This window comes from Phyllobates terribilis, unplaced genomic scaffold (genome assembly GCF_046119375.1).
Source record: "Phyllobates terribilis strain yellow unplaced genomic scaffold, ASM4611937v1 Scaffold_11__3_contigs__length_659146591, whole genome shotgun sequence".
NCBI classification, from domain to species: Eukaryota; Metazoa; Chordata; class Amphibia; order Anura; family Dendrobatidae; genus Phyllobates; species Phyllobates terribilis.
Genome location: NW_027362771.1, coordinates 140,582,567 through 140,596,857, shown reverse-complemented (window position 1 = coordinate 140,596,857; position 14,291 = coordinate 140,582,567). Strand labels below are relative to the sequence as shown.

The 14,291-nt window shown below is 43.9% G+C and overlaps 1 protein-coding gene across 2 annotated transcripts in view; it reads right to left on the bottom strand.

The window, feature by feature from the left end:
* TMTC3 (transmembrane O-mannosyltransferase targeting cadherins 3) overlaps positions 1–14,291 on the bottom strand; it is a 107,489-nt gene that overhangs the window by 50,386 nt on the left and 42,812 nt on the right. For both annotated transcript variants that reach the window (XM_073651635.1, XM_073651636.1), the window contains exons 6-8: positions 13,335–13,507; positions 11,287–11,539; positions 6,521–6,669 (exon numbers count right to left, since the gene is read on the bottom strand). In XM_073651635.1, the coding sequence (XP_073507736.1) occupies positions 6,521–6,669; positions 11,287–11,539; positions 13,335–13,507 (575 nt within the window). The remainder of the gene's footprint in view (positions 1–6,520; positions 6,670–11,286; positions 11,540–13,334; positions 13,508–14,291) is intronic.

Below are 14,291 nucleotides of genomic sequence, written 5' to 3'. Positions count from 1 at the left end.
GTTACTCTCATATACACGTGACGTCAGAGCACAACAAATTCTTTTGGCCGATTACACCAATGTATAGGTGGGGGGAGGGGCATTTTTTGCCTTTTCTTTTGGTTCTCATATGGAGGATGAAGTTAAGGGGGTTAGCCACTACTTTTTAATTGATAGGCCATCACCATTGATCGGTGGGCGTGAGACCTGTCCCTCTTGCCAATCAGATGTTAGGGATGGATCTGGCCGCCGCGGCCACAGTAGTTTTCAAGGAGCTGCGATTTGCGGCAGCAGTCGAGAACGCCCAGCTGATAGGCGGGGGTGTCGGGTGGCAACGATCAGATATTCTGATATCTGGGCTCACCAGCAGCAGGACCCTCTAAGACCAATATGACACATAGATGGGAATAGGCTGTCTAAGATTGACAAACTCTGACCGGTGAGACAGCACATACCTAGAAATCATTATGTTTTCAACAGAAAACGTTTTGCATGGTTTCAGAACTTTGGACACAACGGACTTAAATAATTAAATAAAAATGTAAGAAAGAAAATGCCTCAGAAATGAGGAGAATGCTTAATGAGCTCATTAACAAAGTGTTCTGCAAGTTTAAACACCGGTTTCCAACAGAAAGGATGGGCATACAGGAAAGAGATGAAAGAATATTCATGTAAATGGTAAACCATAGCATTTAGCAGGAGGACTCGGTCGGCAGGCACTGCCGGCTGGAGTGTTTAAATGCATTGCTTAGTCTACTGTTCTCCGTTCAGCCTGATTAATTTTTAATCAAAATAGGAAATTAGTTTATGCTATCTATATAGTAATGATACAAAACAGACAGGATGTAATATTGTTCTTCTGAGCAAATTACATTAAGATAACTGATTTATATTAATTAGCATTAGAAAGTTCTATATAAAAAACTCTACAAATTGAATCTGGAGCTCCTTGTAAGACAGCTGGCCTGGGCAAGACAGAGCGTCCTAGCTATAATGAAGATATTTCAGCCTTTTCACCCGCTGACCGGTAATTTCTCAATATAAATCTATCATTAATTCGCTAAGTAACCACAGTCATGCAAGTAGCTGCTGAGTCACGCTTCCTTACATTGTTACATGCAGATCCTATTCCACATACATCCATGAAATCTAGGACATAAGTTCATGTCTATATAGTATGTATGAACTACAGGAGGCAAGAAAGGGGGCAACAGATGCAGGAGACAGATTCAAGATTGCTTTTTTATTGTGAAAATTGGGCAGTCATTTTTTGTACATGCCGGGACACTGGTTGTTTTGCTGGTTTACTACACAAATTTTCAATTATTTGCACATTTTCCCTTTTAGGGTGAGAGCCCATTTAGACAGCCCAGCAAGTCATTTAAAGGCCTGTTCAGTGTGGCTAGAATGACATGTTATGGACAGCCCATAACCCAATTACTCAGGTCGAAGTGATGCCGAGAACAATGATTTTTAAGCAGGCTCAGAAAATCATCTCACCTGATGAATAAGCGTTTTTGCAATGAAAAGGGTGAAATGTGTGGCTCCCATGCTCATATTTCGCAACGATATCTGTAGACATAAATGCCACTGTGGATATTGCTGTGGGAGGTCTACAGTGGATATGTCTCATGAGAACAGAGTCTTATATGGTAATGTCTCCATGGAAAAGTTGGAGTACCTGAATAAGTAGTGTAATTTCTGCATCATAACCCTCATGTGTTGCATGTTTTAGAATTAAACCCTACGCACTGCATTAAGGGTAAAGTCTGCACAAAGAAAATGACATGCTGCGGATTTTAAAATGCACCCCACAGATCAATTTATGTGCAGAAAATATCTGCAATTGGTGGAGGGTAGGAGTATTAGTTTGCACTGCTGTGTTAGATTCAAGAAACCCGGAGGATGTGATGAGGGATTAGATCATGCGGTTTATTCTCAAATCGTTTCAAAGTTGAACCAACTTCATCAGGAGAATAGGAATTATTCCTACCGTTAATTACATTTCCAGGAGTCCATCATGACAGCACGACAGGAGGTAGTTCCTCTGACTTTCAAGGGACAGGAAACACATGGGAGGTTAAAAGCCCCCCCCCCACCCCTCAGTGTTTGTACTAATCACCACACCAGGATGGATGCAACTCTATTTGATTAAATTCACCAATGTTACATTCACATTAGCATAAAGAGTAGGGGAGGGAATATAACGGTGCTGTCATGATGGACTCCTGAAAACGTAATTAACGGTAGGAATAATTCCTACTTTACCAGTTCGTCCATCATGACAGCACGACGGGAGAAATATCAAATCAAAACGGTCATTAAGGTGGGACTACTGCTTGTAGAACCTTACGACCATAAGCTAACTTTTGGCTGGACAGAACATCTAATTTGTAGTGTTTGCTAAAGGTAGAAATATTAGACCAAGTTGCTGCCTGGCAGATTTGTTCTACCGATGCTCCTGCCTTCTCTGCCCAAGAGGTAGAAACTGCTCTAGTGCAGTGAGCTCTAACGGAAATAGGCGGGTCCTTTTTCTCTGACTCATAAGCAAGGTTTAGAGGCTTTCTTGCCTTTGTTTGCTTCTGAATATTGGAGGAACAGATTAGAGTCCAGTCTCCAGGGAGCTGTTGCTTCTATATAGTAAATGACTGATCTCCTAACGTCCAGTATATGAAAAGCTTTCTCTTTGTCGTTTTTTGGAGATTGGCAAAAGGATGGTAGGATGATTTCCTGGTTCAAGTTTGCCTTGGATACCACTTTGGGAAGGAAGTAGGGATCCAATCAGAGAACCAACCTGTCATCTAGTACTTTCAGGTAAGGATCTAGAATCGAGAGTGCTTGGATCTCCCGTTTTGCCATGGTGACTGCTACCAGAAAAACAGTTTTCATGGAGAGTAGATCTATCCCTGACTGCTCCATAGGCTCAAATGGAGATTTACATAAGGCTCCTAACACTAGGTTTAGGTCCCATGATGGTACAATATTCCTAAGTGTAGGGCTGAGACGAGAGATTGCTCTGGAAAACCTTGATACTCATGGGTGGTCTGCTAAGGGATAGTCTAGGAAAGAACTCAGGGCAGAAATATGCACTTTTAATGTGTTCGGCCTAAGGCCCTTATCAAATCCTTGGAGAAAGTCTAGAATTTTAGGGATGTTGGGCTTATCTAAGCCCATGCCTGATTCTCCTGTAAATAAGCAAAATTGCTTCCACACCCGGGAAGCCTCCCCCCAAACCCCCATAGAGTCAGGGTCTACTCGGAGAGTCAGAGAATCAGAGAAAAACTGGGCTGCTCTCTCTCTTCCCCCTTTTTTGTAGGACCATCTCCCCATTTTACCATTACCCCTATAGTCTCGTTTAGGGGATCTGGGGCGGGATTTACGAAAGGGCTAATATCTTTTTGTTTTTTCTTCGGGAAACTTTCTTTTTATCGGACGCCCTTTCCAGAATCTCATCAAGGACTGGACCGAAAACCTGAGAACCAGAAAAGGGGATAGAACAAAGCTTATTATTTTTTGAGTGGCTATCCCCAGTCCAAGTTTTGAGCCAAATCGCGCGCCTTGCCGAATTAGATAGGACAGGACACTACTCCTGGATGCGAATCTAACAGATTCGGCTGAAGAGTCAGCCAAAAACTGTGCCGCTATTTTTAATAATGGCAGGGATTCTGATATTATTTCTCTAGGGGTATTAGAGACAATGTGATCTGAAAGCTCGTCTATCCATAGACACATAGACCTAGCTACGGAGGTAGCCGCTATATTGGTTTTTATAACCGCAGCTGATGTTTCCCAGCATCTTTTCAGCATAGTCTCGGCTTTCCTGTCCATTGCATCCTTTAGACAGGAAGAGTCCTTAAAAGGAATAGATGTTTTCCTTGCAACTTTTGCAATGGGAATATCCACTCTGGGAACTTCCTCCCATAGTCTGATATCCTCAGGGTTGAATGGAAGCATGGCCCTAAATTCTCTCGGAAAGGTGAGTATTTTCTCTGCATCTTCCCATTCCTCGAGAATCATAGCTTTAATGTTCTCATTAACTGGAAAGACTCTATTTCTTTGTCTTTTAAGGCCTGAAAACATTTCATCCTGCTTAGAAATGGGTACGTGAGTGTCCTTTAAATTCATAGTGCTCCTCACGGACTTTAATAGAGCATCTATGTCTTCAATTGAAAACATATTTTTTCCTTTCTTACGAAGGTATTCGGGAGAAAGTTTCTTAGTCTCCTTCCTGACTCTGTTCCAAGGAGGAATCCAGATATTCCCCTTCCTCAGATGATTCCTCCATTTCCCATCTAGGTCTTTTATGGCGGGAGGAGGACTGTACAGTCTGGGGTATCTTGGATGTCTGGGCGAGTACGAGTTCGGAAACCGTATTTCTAACTTCCTCCCGGATCATAGACCGCATGTCTGTTAGAAATGATGCCTTCTCCTCCTTAAGAACTTTAGCGATGCATTCCTTACAAAATTGCTTTTTATAGGAATCCTGTAGTTTAGAATTGCAAGATATGCATCTTCGTGATTTTTTAGAGGAGGATCCGGATTTCTGGGTTCCTCTATCCTATTTTAAGGGAGACATGAGAATATTTAATTAATACCCAATTCTACCAGTTTTTAGTGGATCTGGGGGATTTGAGGTAGAAAAAATACTTACACTACCCAGGGACTCAGATAGGGCTTCTGACCTTACAGGGTTAGACTCCATTGTGTCAGGCAGTGTGTGCAAAAGGGTACCCTTTTATAGGGTCTTACCTGATCCAGGTGATGTAAGGCCCGCCCTCCATGACAGCCACTGCGGTTTCCTTGCAGGGGTGTCTTCTGCTGCCTTGCATGCCCCCCCAGTATGCGGCCTGCATTCCATCATGGAACGCATGCCAAAGGGGCACACTTCCGGTTCTGTGTGCGCTCCACCCTGGAACGCATGCCAACTTCCGGATCGCGCGTGCCCCAGCGCGTCATCATAGTGCGCCCCGGAAGTAGCGGTGTCGTTCCAGGGCGCCTGCGCAAGACAGTCTCCGGCGCGCATCGGAAGTTCGGCCGGCGGCCTCGCGATCTCCCGGCCCAGTAAGCCAGAACGGGAGGCTCTAGCGTGGAGACCACCAGCGGGCAGCAGGATGCAGCCTAGAGCCCTCTGTACGAGGGGTGCGGCGCTGTCGGGAGTTCCCTCCACCGACCCAGCTGAGGGACCCTCGGTGGGGTATCAGCGCAGAGCCTCTTGACCGGAGGAAGGGAAGAGGTCAGCCCCGCCGATCCAACCTGGCTCTCAGGTAAACCTTCTTTTCTTGTTCGTCCTCTCTGACGGCGCCCTGTCCTGCTAGGGACAGGAAAAACACTGAGGGTGAGGTGGGGGGGCTTTTAACCTCTCGTGTTTCCTGTCCCTAGAAGGTAAGAGGAACTACCTCCTGTCGTGCTGTCATGATGGACGAACTGGTGAAAATGGTTCTCCTGATGAAGATGTTGGTTGAACTTCGAAACACGTTGAAAATAAACTGCAAGATCTAATCCCTCATGACATCCTCCGGATTTCTGGAATCTAACAAAGCAGTACAGACTACTACTCCTATCCTCCACCAATTTTTATACATGGTGGGATTTCCTGACCTGAGAGTACTGCAGCAACTGTCACATCTTGATTCCTCAGTTGTGGGCTAAACAACCCAAAAAGGTGAGCAATTCCTATACCTCTCACCTAGACCAATTTCTCCACCGGATAAGTCCCTATTGTGCTTGGTGTCTCTCCTTTTTCCAGAAAATATCAGAAAGATGTAGATAACATTAAAATATTGTTAAATTTATCTTAGGTACACTATTCTGCTGTGGATTTTCTGCCTGCAAATCCATATGGAAAACCCTTAAATGTTGTTTTGTATGTATTAACTCCAGGCTCTTCTGTGACATAAGGAGGAACCATCATAACTTGGTCCAAGATCTGAAGGGGACTAAGGGCCCAGCTTTAGTAAAGACTCATCCAGTCTTCATAGAATAAGTGTTTAGTACACAGCCTATCGACAAGGGGATTGATGATGCAAACTCTATTCATTTCAAGAAAATATATTTCAGGGGTCAATATAAGGCGCTCCAGCATTTTAATTAATGGTAATAATTCTTGTATTCCCAGTAAATAAAATGCTGGAGCGCCTTATCTTGGCTGCCATCTATAAAAAAATATATATTTTCAGGGAAGTATGGCAATCTCACTAAGCCCATCAATAAATAGACTCTTCCATTTGAGAACCTATAAAAGTTACAAGCCAATTGGGGACAATAGAAAATACATGTGTTTCAGCTTAGGAAGACCTACAAATTTGTAGAGGAAAACATACACACACACACACATACATATATATTATATAATATATCTATTCTTAGACAATAAAACACAATATATGTGGGGGTATAAAATACACACATAGAACAAGGTAAGGAATCAGAGAACTCTTAACGGTTAAAGAAAAAAAAAACCACTCATTAAAAAGGGGGAAAAAAAATGAGCAATTTACACAAGAGTGGGGGTCACAAAATGACATTTTGTGACATTTCCTACCTTTTACTTGATAATTTCTTCCAGCCATGAGCTACAAGGATGCAGAATCCCATGCTTGGTACATATAATACTCTCTCTGCGACCACAAATCCGACAGGGAAGAAAAGGTTGGAGGCAGGAATAAAAGGCAGCACCATTAGGCACAGGCCCTGAGAGAAATGGAGAAGGACATGAAACAGTGGAGTCTCGCTTACATAAAATGATAAAACCAGACCTAACAAATTACAGGAACTAGCAACACCCGCACAAATAACCTCATGGAAAGCCATTTCCCAGAGTGGGCTTCAACACCTCGGGATTGACTTAAGAAGGAAAATAAAAAGGAGCTTAATCAGGAAAGCAAACAACTGTGTGAAATAGCCATCTTATTCCCAAATAGAGAGAAAGCTGCACCTCCTCTGGAACATTTTCCTAGGTATTGCCACTCTCTAAATAAAGGCTCATCCACACAATCAGATGTTATCAGCGTTGGCCAAGTATGTATGTGACAAGTGGGCTGCAAATTATCAAGGACTAAATTATTATTATTTTTTTATTATGAGCTTAAAATTAACAGGCAGGTAGTTCTAGCTCGTTACCAACTCCATGCCCGTTCTATCTGGCGCTGACTCAGAAAGGTCACGGACCACCCTTGCCAGTGATTCAGCTGCTCCACATGGAGAGCAGTTCTTCTTCCTGGCTGCTCTCCTGACAGGGCGTGACTGTTGATGTCATTCTGATTGGCAGTCAGTGTCCCGCAGTTATGACATCAGCAGTCACACCCCGTCAACAGAGCAGAGAGGAAGAGAAGCCATTGCTCTGTCGACGTCAGCAGAAGCTGCAGAATTGTCGGCAGGAGTGATCAATGACCCCCTCTGTGCTGGCAGAGATCTGCACTGGGCAGAACAGGCCTGTTAGGACCACAGTAAAAAAAAAATAAACCTAAGAACTACTGTAATATAGTCTTTGACAACCTCTCTAAGTTTTTTTTAAAGGATGGGGGAGTAAAAACACAGCGATTCATCCATTGTTCTTTTAAAAGTCTTAAATGTTATGCTTTTCATGTGCGCAAACTTTATTCTGTGGTTCAGTACAACTTATATAGCTGTGTAGCGCATATTTTTTTTTACACGAAAAGCTGCAGTTTTACATATATTTTTCCCCCTTTAGGAGAAAAAATGAATAAAAAAAAAAAAATCAGAATTGCTTTATTTACCGTATATTCCGGCGTATAAGACGACCTGGTGTATAAGACGACCCCCCTACTTTCCTGTTAAAATATCGAGTTTAGGATATATTCACCGTATAAGACTACCCCTTTTCCAACGCATACCAAACACCGGTAAAAATTAAAAAAAAACAGATTTGAATTTAACATTGTCCTTTTTTTAATTTAAATTCTTATGACATGCAGGTATATAGCAGGAAAACTGTCACTCATAAACATATTAAAATAGGGGGGACCCCACGTCATTTTTTGGGGGGGTCCCCCATTCTAATAGCTAGTAAAGGCTAGGTATTCAGCTGGGGGCTGATATTAGTAGCCTGGGAAGCTCCGTGGGTATTACCCTCTTCCCAGACTTCAAACATCTGCCCCAGCCATCTGCTTAACCTCCGCTAGAGACTATAATGATGGTGGATCCCACGCCAATTTTCTTTTTAAAAAATCCTTTATTTTAACACTAAATGACAATTGAGGGGTTAATAAAGATGCAGTCCCTAAATTATTAATTTTGTAATTAATTTTTCCCAAAAATGTTGACGTGGGGCTTCGCCATATTTTTGTGTCCAGCCAGGTACAGCAGGCAGGAACGGGCTGCACCCAACCACCAGCTGCCTATTTGTACCTGGCCGGACACAACAATATAGGGAAGCCCTTTTTTTTAAAATTATTTCATGAAATAATTTAAAAAAAAAAATACGTGGGGCTTCGCCCTATTTTTGTGTCCAGCCAGGTACAACTAGGCAGCTGGGGGCTGGAATCCGCAGCGCAGGGAGGCCCAAGCTTTCTGGGCCCCCCCCGCTGCAAATTGCAGTCCGCAGCCACCCCGGAAAATGGCGCGTTCATAGAAGCGCCATCTTCTGGCGCTGTACCCAACTCATCCAGGGCCCTGGTGCGGTGGCTCACTGGGTAATAAAGGGGTTAGGGCCAGCTTGGCATTATCAGCTGGACCTAAGCCCGAAATTAATGGGGTCACGCCAATATTAGACATGACCACCATGAATTTCTAGTAAAGTAATTAAAAAAAACACAAAACCCAGAATAAAGTCCTTTAATTGAAATAAAGACAATTTTTTAATGTTCTAAATTAAACCATACTTACCATCACGCCCATTCCAGCTGAAGCCAACGATCTCCTGCAATAAAAGAAAAATAATAAACCAACCTCATCCTTACCTTTCCATGGTTCCCAGGACCGGTCCAGCTCTGCTACATTCACATGACAGGCTGGACCGCAGCAGAACGCTGCCGTTCAGCTTGCCATGCGGCAGACACTGAGAAGAGTAGGCATGCTTGTGCTCCTCAGTGTCTGACTGTGACGGCATCCAGATGAGCCGAGATCATGTCCAATGAACTCGGCTCACCTCATGCACGTCACTGACAGCGTGGGAAAATTCTCCTGCTCCCCGCATGCGCAGTAGAAGTTTCCCACGCTGTCAGTGACGGACGTCCAGGAGGTGAGCCGAGTTCATTGTCGGCTCATCTGGATGCCGTCACAGTCAGACACTGAGGAGCGCAAGCATGCCTGCGCTTCTCAGTGTCTGCGGGTGACAGGCTGGATGGCGGCGTTCTGCTGCGGTCCAGCCTGTCATCTCGATGTAGCAGAGCTGGACCCGTCCTGGGAACCATGGAAAGGTAAGGATGAGGTTGCTTTATTATTTTATTTTTATTACAGGAGATCGTTGGCTTCAGCTGGAATGGGCGTGATGGTAAGTATGGTTTAATTTAGAACAATAAAGATTTGTGTCTTTATTTCAATTAAAGGACTTTATTCTGGGTGTTTGTGTTTTTTTTAACTTTGACTATGGGGTTAGTAATGGGGGTGTCTTATAGACGCCTCTCCATTACTAACCTGGGCTTGATGTCAGCTGGCATTATAAGCTGACATCAACCCCAGCCCTATTACCCCACTGCCACCGCTACAGGGCAGTGGGAAGAGCGAGGCTAAGTGCCAGAATTGGCGCATTCTATGGATGCGCCATTTCTGGGGCGGCTGACGGCTGGTGTTTCTAGCCTGGGAGGGGGCCAATATTCATGGCTCCCTTCCTGGGCTATTAATATCAGCCCCCAGCTGTCTGCCTAGCCTTTGCTAGCTATTAAAATAGGGGGGACCCCACGTCATTTTTTTGGGATCCCCCATTTTAATAGCTAGTAAAGGCTAGGTATTCAGCTGGGGGCTGATATTAGTAGCCTGGGAAGCTCCGTGGGTATAACCCCCTTCCCAGGCTTCAAACATCTGCCCCAGCTGTCTGCTTAACCTCCGCTAGAGCCTAAAATTAAGGGGAACCCCACGCCAATTTTTTTTTAAATCAATCCTTTATTTTAACACTAGATGACAAGTACAGTAACCAACACTATCACTGTACTTCATATATATGTGACTGACATGTTTCTATCTATCTAATCTATGTGTGAAGCTCTATTCTGTCTGTTATAAATTGTCGGGTACCGCTGCTGAATTGCCGGCCGGCTTTTTTAAAGAGACTGTGCATGAAAACACTATTATTTGTTTTAATAAATCCTTTACACTAAATGACAAGTACAGTAAGCAATACTGTCACTGTACTTCATATATATGTGACTGACATGTTTCTATCTATCTAATCTATGTGTGAAGCTCTATTCTTTCTATTCTAAATTGTCGGATGCCGGCTTATGCCGCTGCTGAATTGCCGGCTTTTCATATATTGTCACAGAAGCGATGCGAACTTCCCTGCTCCGGACACAGCGCAGCGCTTCTGTGACAAGTGAAAGCTGTCGGCACAGAAGCCCTGCGCTGTGTCCGGAGCTGGGAATACGCAGCGATGTGTCAGTTTCAGCAAAGAAGCGCTGACTGTCTGGACCTACCGCCGCCGTATTTTAACTCCCTCCACCTTATATTAACTCCGACATGGCAGGGATACGGCCACGGCAGCTTATTAACACCCCCAGAGTATCCCCGCATGTCAATTTCTGAAAGTTCAAAAGCATTACCGGCGTATAAGACGACCCCAGACTAGACAGAAGATTTTTCAGTCTTCAAAAGTCGTCTTATACGCCGGAATATACGGTATTTTATTTTTTTCATTTTTTTTTAACAAGCTCAAGGTTCAGTTTAAAAGTGATTACTGCTTCCAAAGCTATGTGGGAGGTCGTCTATTGTGGAATGTTATTGGCTGCTTGTTAGGATACATATACATTTTTGGAGGCTGGAGAAAATAAATTATTGGTATGCAAGCTTGAATTGTAGGTTAATCATTTTTTTTCCAAGTTATTGGATACTGGCAGTCACAGGGGTGCTTGAAGCTGGTTGCAGTAGTGTGGTGGGAGTGTTTGATGCAAGAATGCAAAATGGGGATAAGATGGGAAGCCCTGGATGTCCATATACTGCCTCAATGTGGAAGCTTTAGCTGTCATTATACCGATCATGGGAGCTCTGGGTGTCAATACTTTCATGGGGTGGGGGGGGGGGGGGGGGCAGGATGACTGCTCTAAAGCAACACTTCCCCAAACGTGTAACACACAAAAATTTGGATAATTTTAACCACATTCAATTCATCATTTAAACAAAATACATAGAACTTACCATTAGCACAGTTTTGGATGAATCACCTGAATATCGTACGCTATAGATCACCAAGTTGACGAGAAAGCAAAGAAATAACAGTGTAGCCAAATTCCTGGCATCCAGTAAACTTTCAATTAGAGGTATCGTTCCCATCGTCCAGTCGCAGCAGAGCTCAGAAGGATTTAGCAGGAGCCAGGCATTGACGGGCAGGAGGTAATTGAATGTTAGCTGTCTCGCAGGTGTAGCGCTGACAGCGGCGGGGTTATCGAACCTAGCAAAGAAAAAATACAGATTGTTCGCAGCTGGTTAACAGAAATGGACGTGAACAGAAAATATTGTAGTGTTTAGTGGTAATTATAGCAGTCACAGAGAAATCACAGATTAACATGTACTTCACCTGCCGGGTGTGGATGTATGGATTGGGCTTAGTAGTGTAGCCTGCACCATACCTGGGAAGGTGCCAGCTGTGTTATACAGCTGTGAACAGCAGCAATTGGAGCTTTGCTATTACAGGCAGATAATGACAACCTTCTGTTAGTCGAGCCAAAATATTTACACTATTAGTCATAAGCATCTCGCTGTGGCCATGTAGTTAACACCGCTGAAGCCAAGAAGTTACCTACCTTCCATACTTGCAGAAATATGACAAAAACAAACTAGTTTGGGTTCCAAAGGACCCTACACAACTAACTAAAAGGTTAAAAGGGATTGTCTCCCTTTAGAAAACCTCTGGAGAGAAATAAAACAAAATGCGCTTTACTTTCCCACCCTGGGTCCCACACAGAGTCTTAGACGCTGCTTCCAGTTTCTGATAGCAGCCGCAGCACTGATGTCAAGTGGACAACACTGCAGCCAATCACTGAGCTCAGCAGCTATGGCGGTGAAGACTGAATACACACTCAGAACCACCGAGCTCAGTAATTGGCTGCTGTGCTGTTCACGAGACATCGGCGCTGCAGCTGTTACTAGACACACAGTGCAGCAGCCTAGACTCAGCAGTGGGCTTGGTGACTGAGTAAAGCATAGTTGGTTTTATTTTTTTCATATAACAAACTGCACCAGGTATTTTCTGAAAGGGTACAACTCTTTGAAATGCAGTGGACCATCTCAGATAGTGGCAATTATAGAGAATATTACTTACCTGCAGATATAGGGTAAAACTGCAGGTAAATAGTGTTACAATGCAGCCTGGTTGCCTTACAGAAAGTCTAGCTACCAGATGGCTCATGTAACTGTCTGCACTGCACACCAGTGAGCAGAACGGCAGGTGTGATGGATCGGAGAATTGCAATGTTTGTCTGGATGGAGCTCAAGTTGAAGAAATACACAGAAATTTCTGCACATTTACCCCATTGTATTGCAAAGGGTGAAAGCTTGGGTCGTCCATAGAATAAAGTGACATGCTGCAGATTTCAGGGCCTCAGCAATGGGAATTTATGCTGCAGAGCATCTCAGAATTGTATGCACAGCATTATGTGAGATCGAACTGCTACTTTAATACACAGCAAATGTTCCACACAAAAGTCCAGTGCATAACTGCCCTGCTGGAACATACCGTTAATGTTCTGACCAATAGTTTTATCATTTTTATTACTAATAATTTAGATCACAAAGCATTGCCACAACAAAGGCAGTCTGTCATCACAAAATGACTGTTCAAACCAGGCACAGGAAACAATACAACCCATGGTGTGGCAGCTCAGTGCATTTTCACTCCTTTTCCATGAAAACTCATGTAGGTGGGAAGGTGCACTGAACTGCTAGGTCACGCCAAGGGTGCATTTAGCGCCTGTGCTTGGTTTGAACAGTCATTGTGCGCTGACAGACTCCCTTAAACTGAGAGAACTAGATAGAGATTAGCAACCTGTGAAGGTAAACCAAAGTGTTATCAATCGCTGACAAATAAAAAGGCAGGAAAATGATGAACAATGGACTAAAGTATATTAGAAAGTTGCAGAACTTTTCTTTCCTACGCTGATAATTCTTTATAAGTAGAGCCTTTAACATAACATATATGTGGGCACATTCTCCGAAATATGCACCAGTAAGAACTGGATACTTCTTACCTGGTGAAGACGGGAAGCTGTGACTGGATTACTTGTACACGAATGACAACCAGCAGCAGAGTGCTGAACATCAAGACGACAAGTTTTAGCAACGTTTGAAGTAAGGAATATGGTATGCTGCCTTTACCTAACAGTATCTGGACAGCCGTATCCCATAACAGTGGTAATGTGTACTGCAAAGAAAGCAGAAGGTATACTGTATATATCGTATGTTGTGAAAGTACAAACACAAATGATTAAATAAAGCACACAATTGATTTAATGCGAACTGGTCATGTCCGATAACACTTATCCTGTAGATATAGGGTTAATATGCAGGTCAATAGCATTACAGACGTGCCCGGCTGCTGTACTGAAAGTGTGAACCCCGGTAGAAAATGAACTTCATTTCTCCCGGGAGCCACCAGCTTTCAGTCATGCAGGCGTGCACGGAGCAATTACAGTCACAGCACTCTGAGCAGTATCTGTAAGCACGACCCAGCACTGACTGATAGCTGACACTTAACTGATGCATTGCTGAGCGGGTTATCAGTCAGTGCTGGACAGACTGGACAGGCCATGCGCGAGTCCCTATTCTTTCCACAACAGACTGGACAGGCTATGCGAGAGTACCGATTCTTTCCACAACAGACTGGACAGGCTATGCGAGAGACATGATTCTTCCCACAACAGACTGGATAGGCTATGCGCGAGTACAGATTCTTCCCACAACAGACTGGACAGGCTATGCGAGAGTACCGATTCTTCCCACAACAGACTGCACAGGCTATGCGAGAGTCCCGATTCTTCCCACAACAGACTGCACAGGCTATGCGAGAGTCCCGATTCTTCCCACAACAGACTAGCATAGTCTGTCCAGAGTCCGTCCCAATTCTTCCCACAACAGACTGGACAGGCTATGCTAGAGTCCCAATTCTTCCCACAACAGACTGGACAGGCTATGCGAGAGTCCCGATT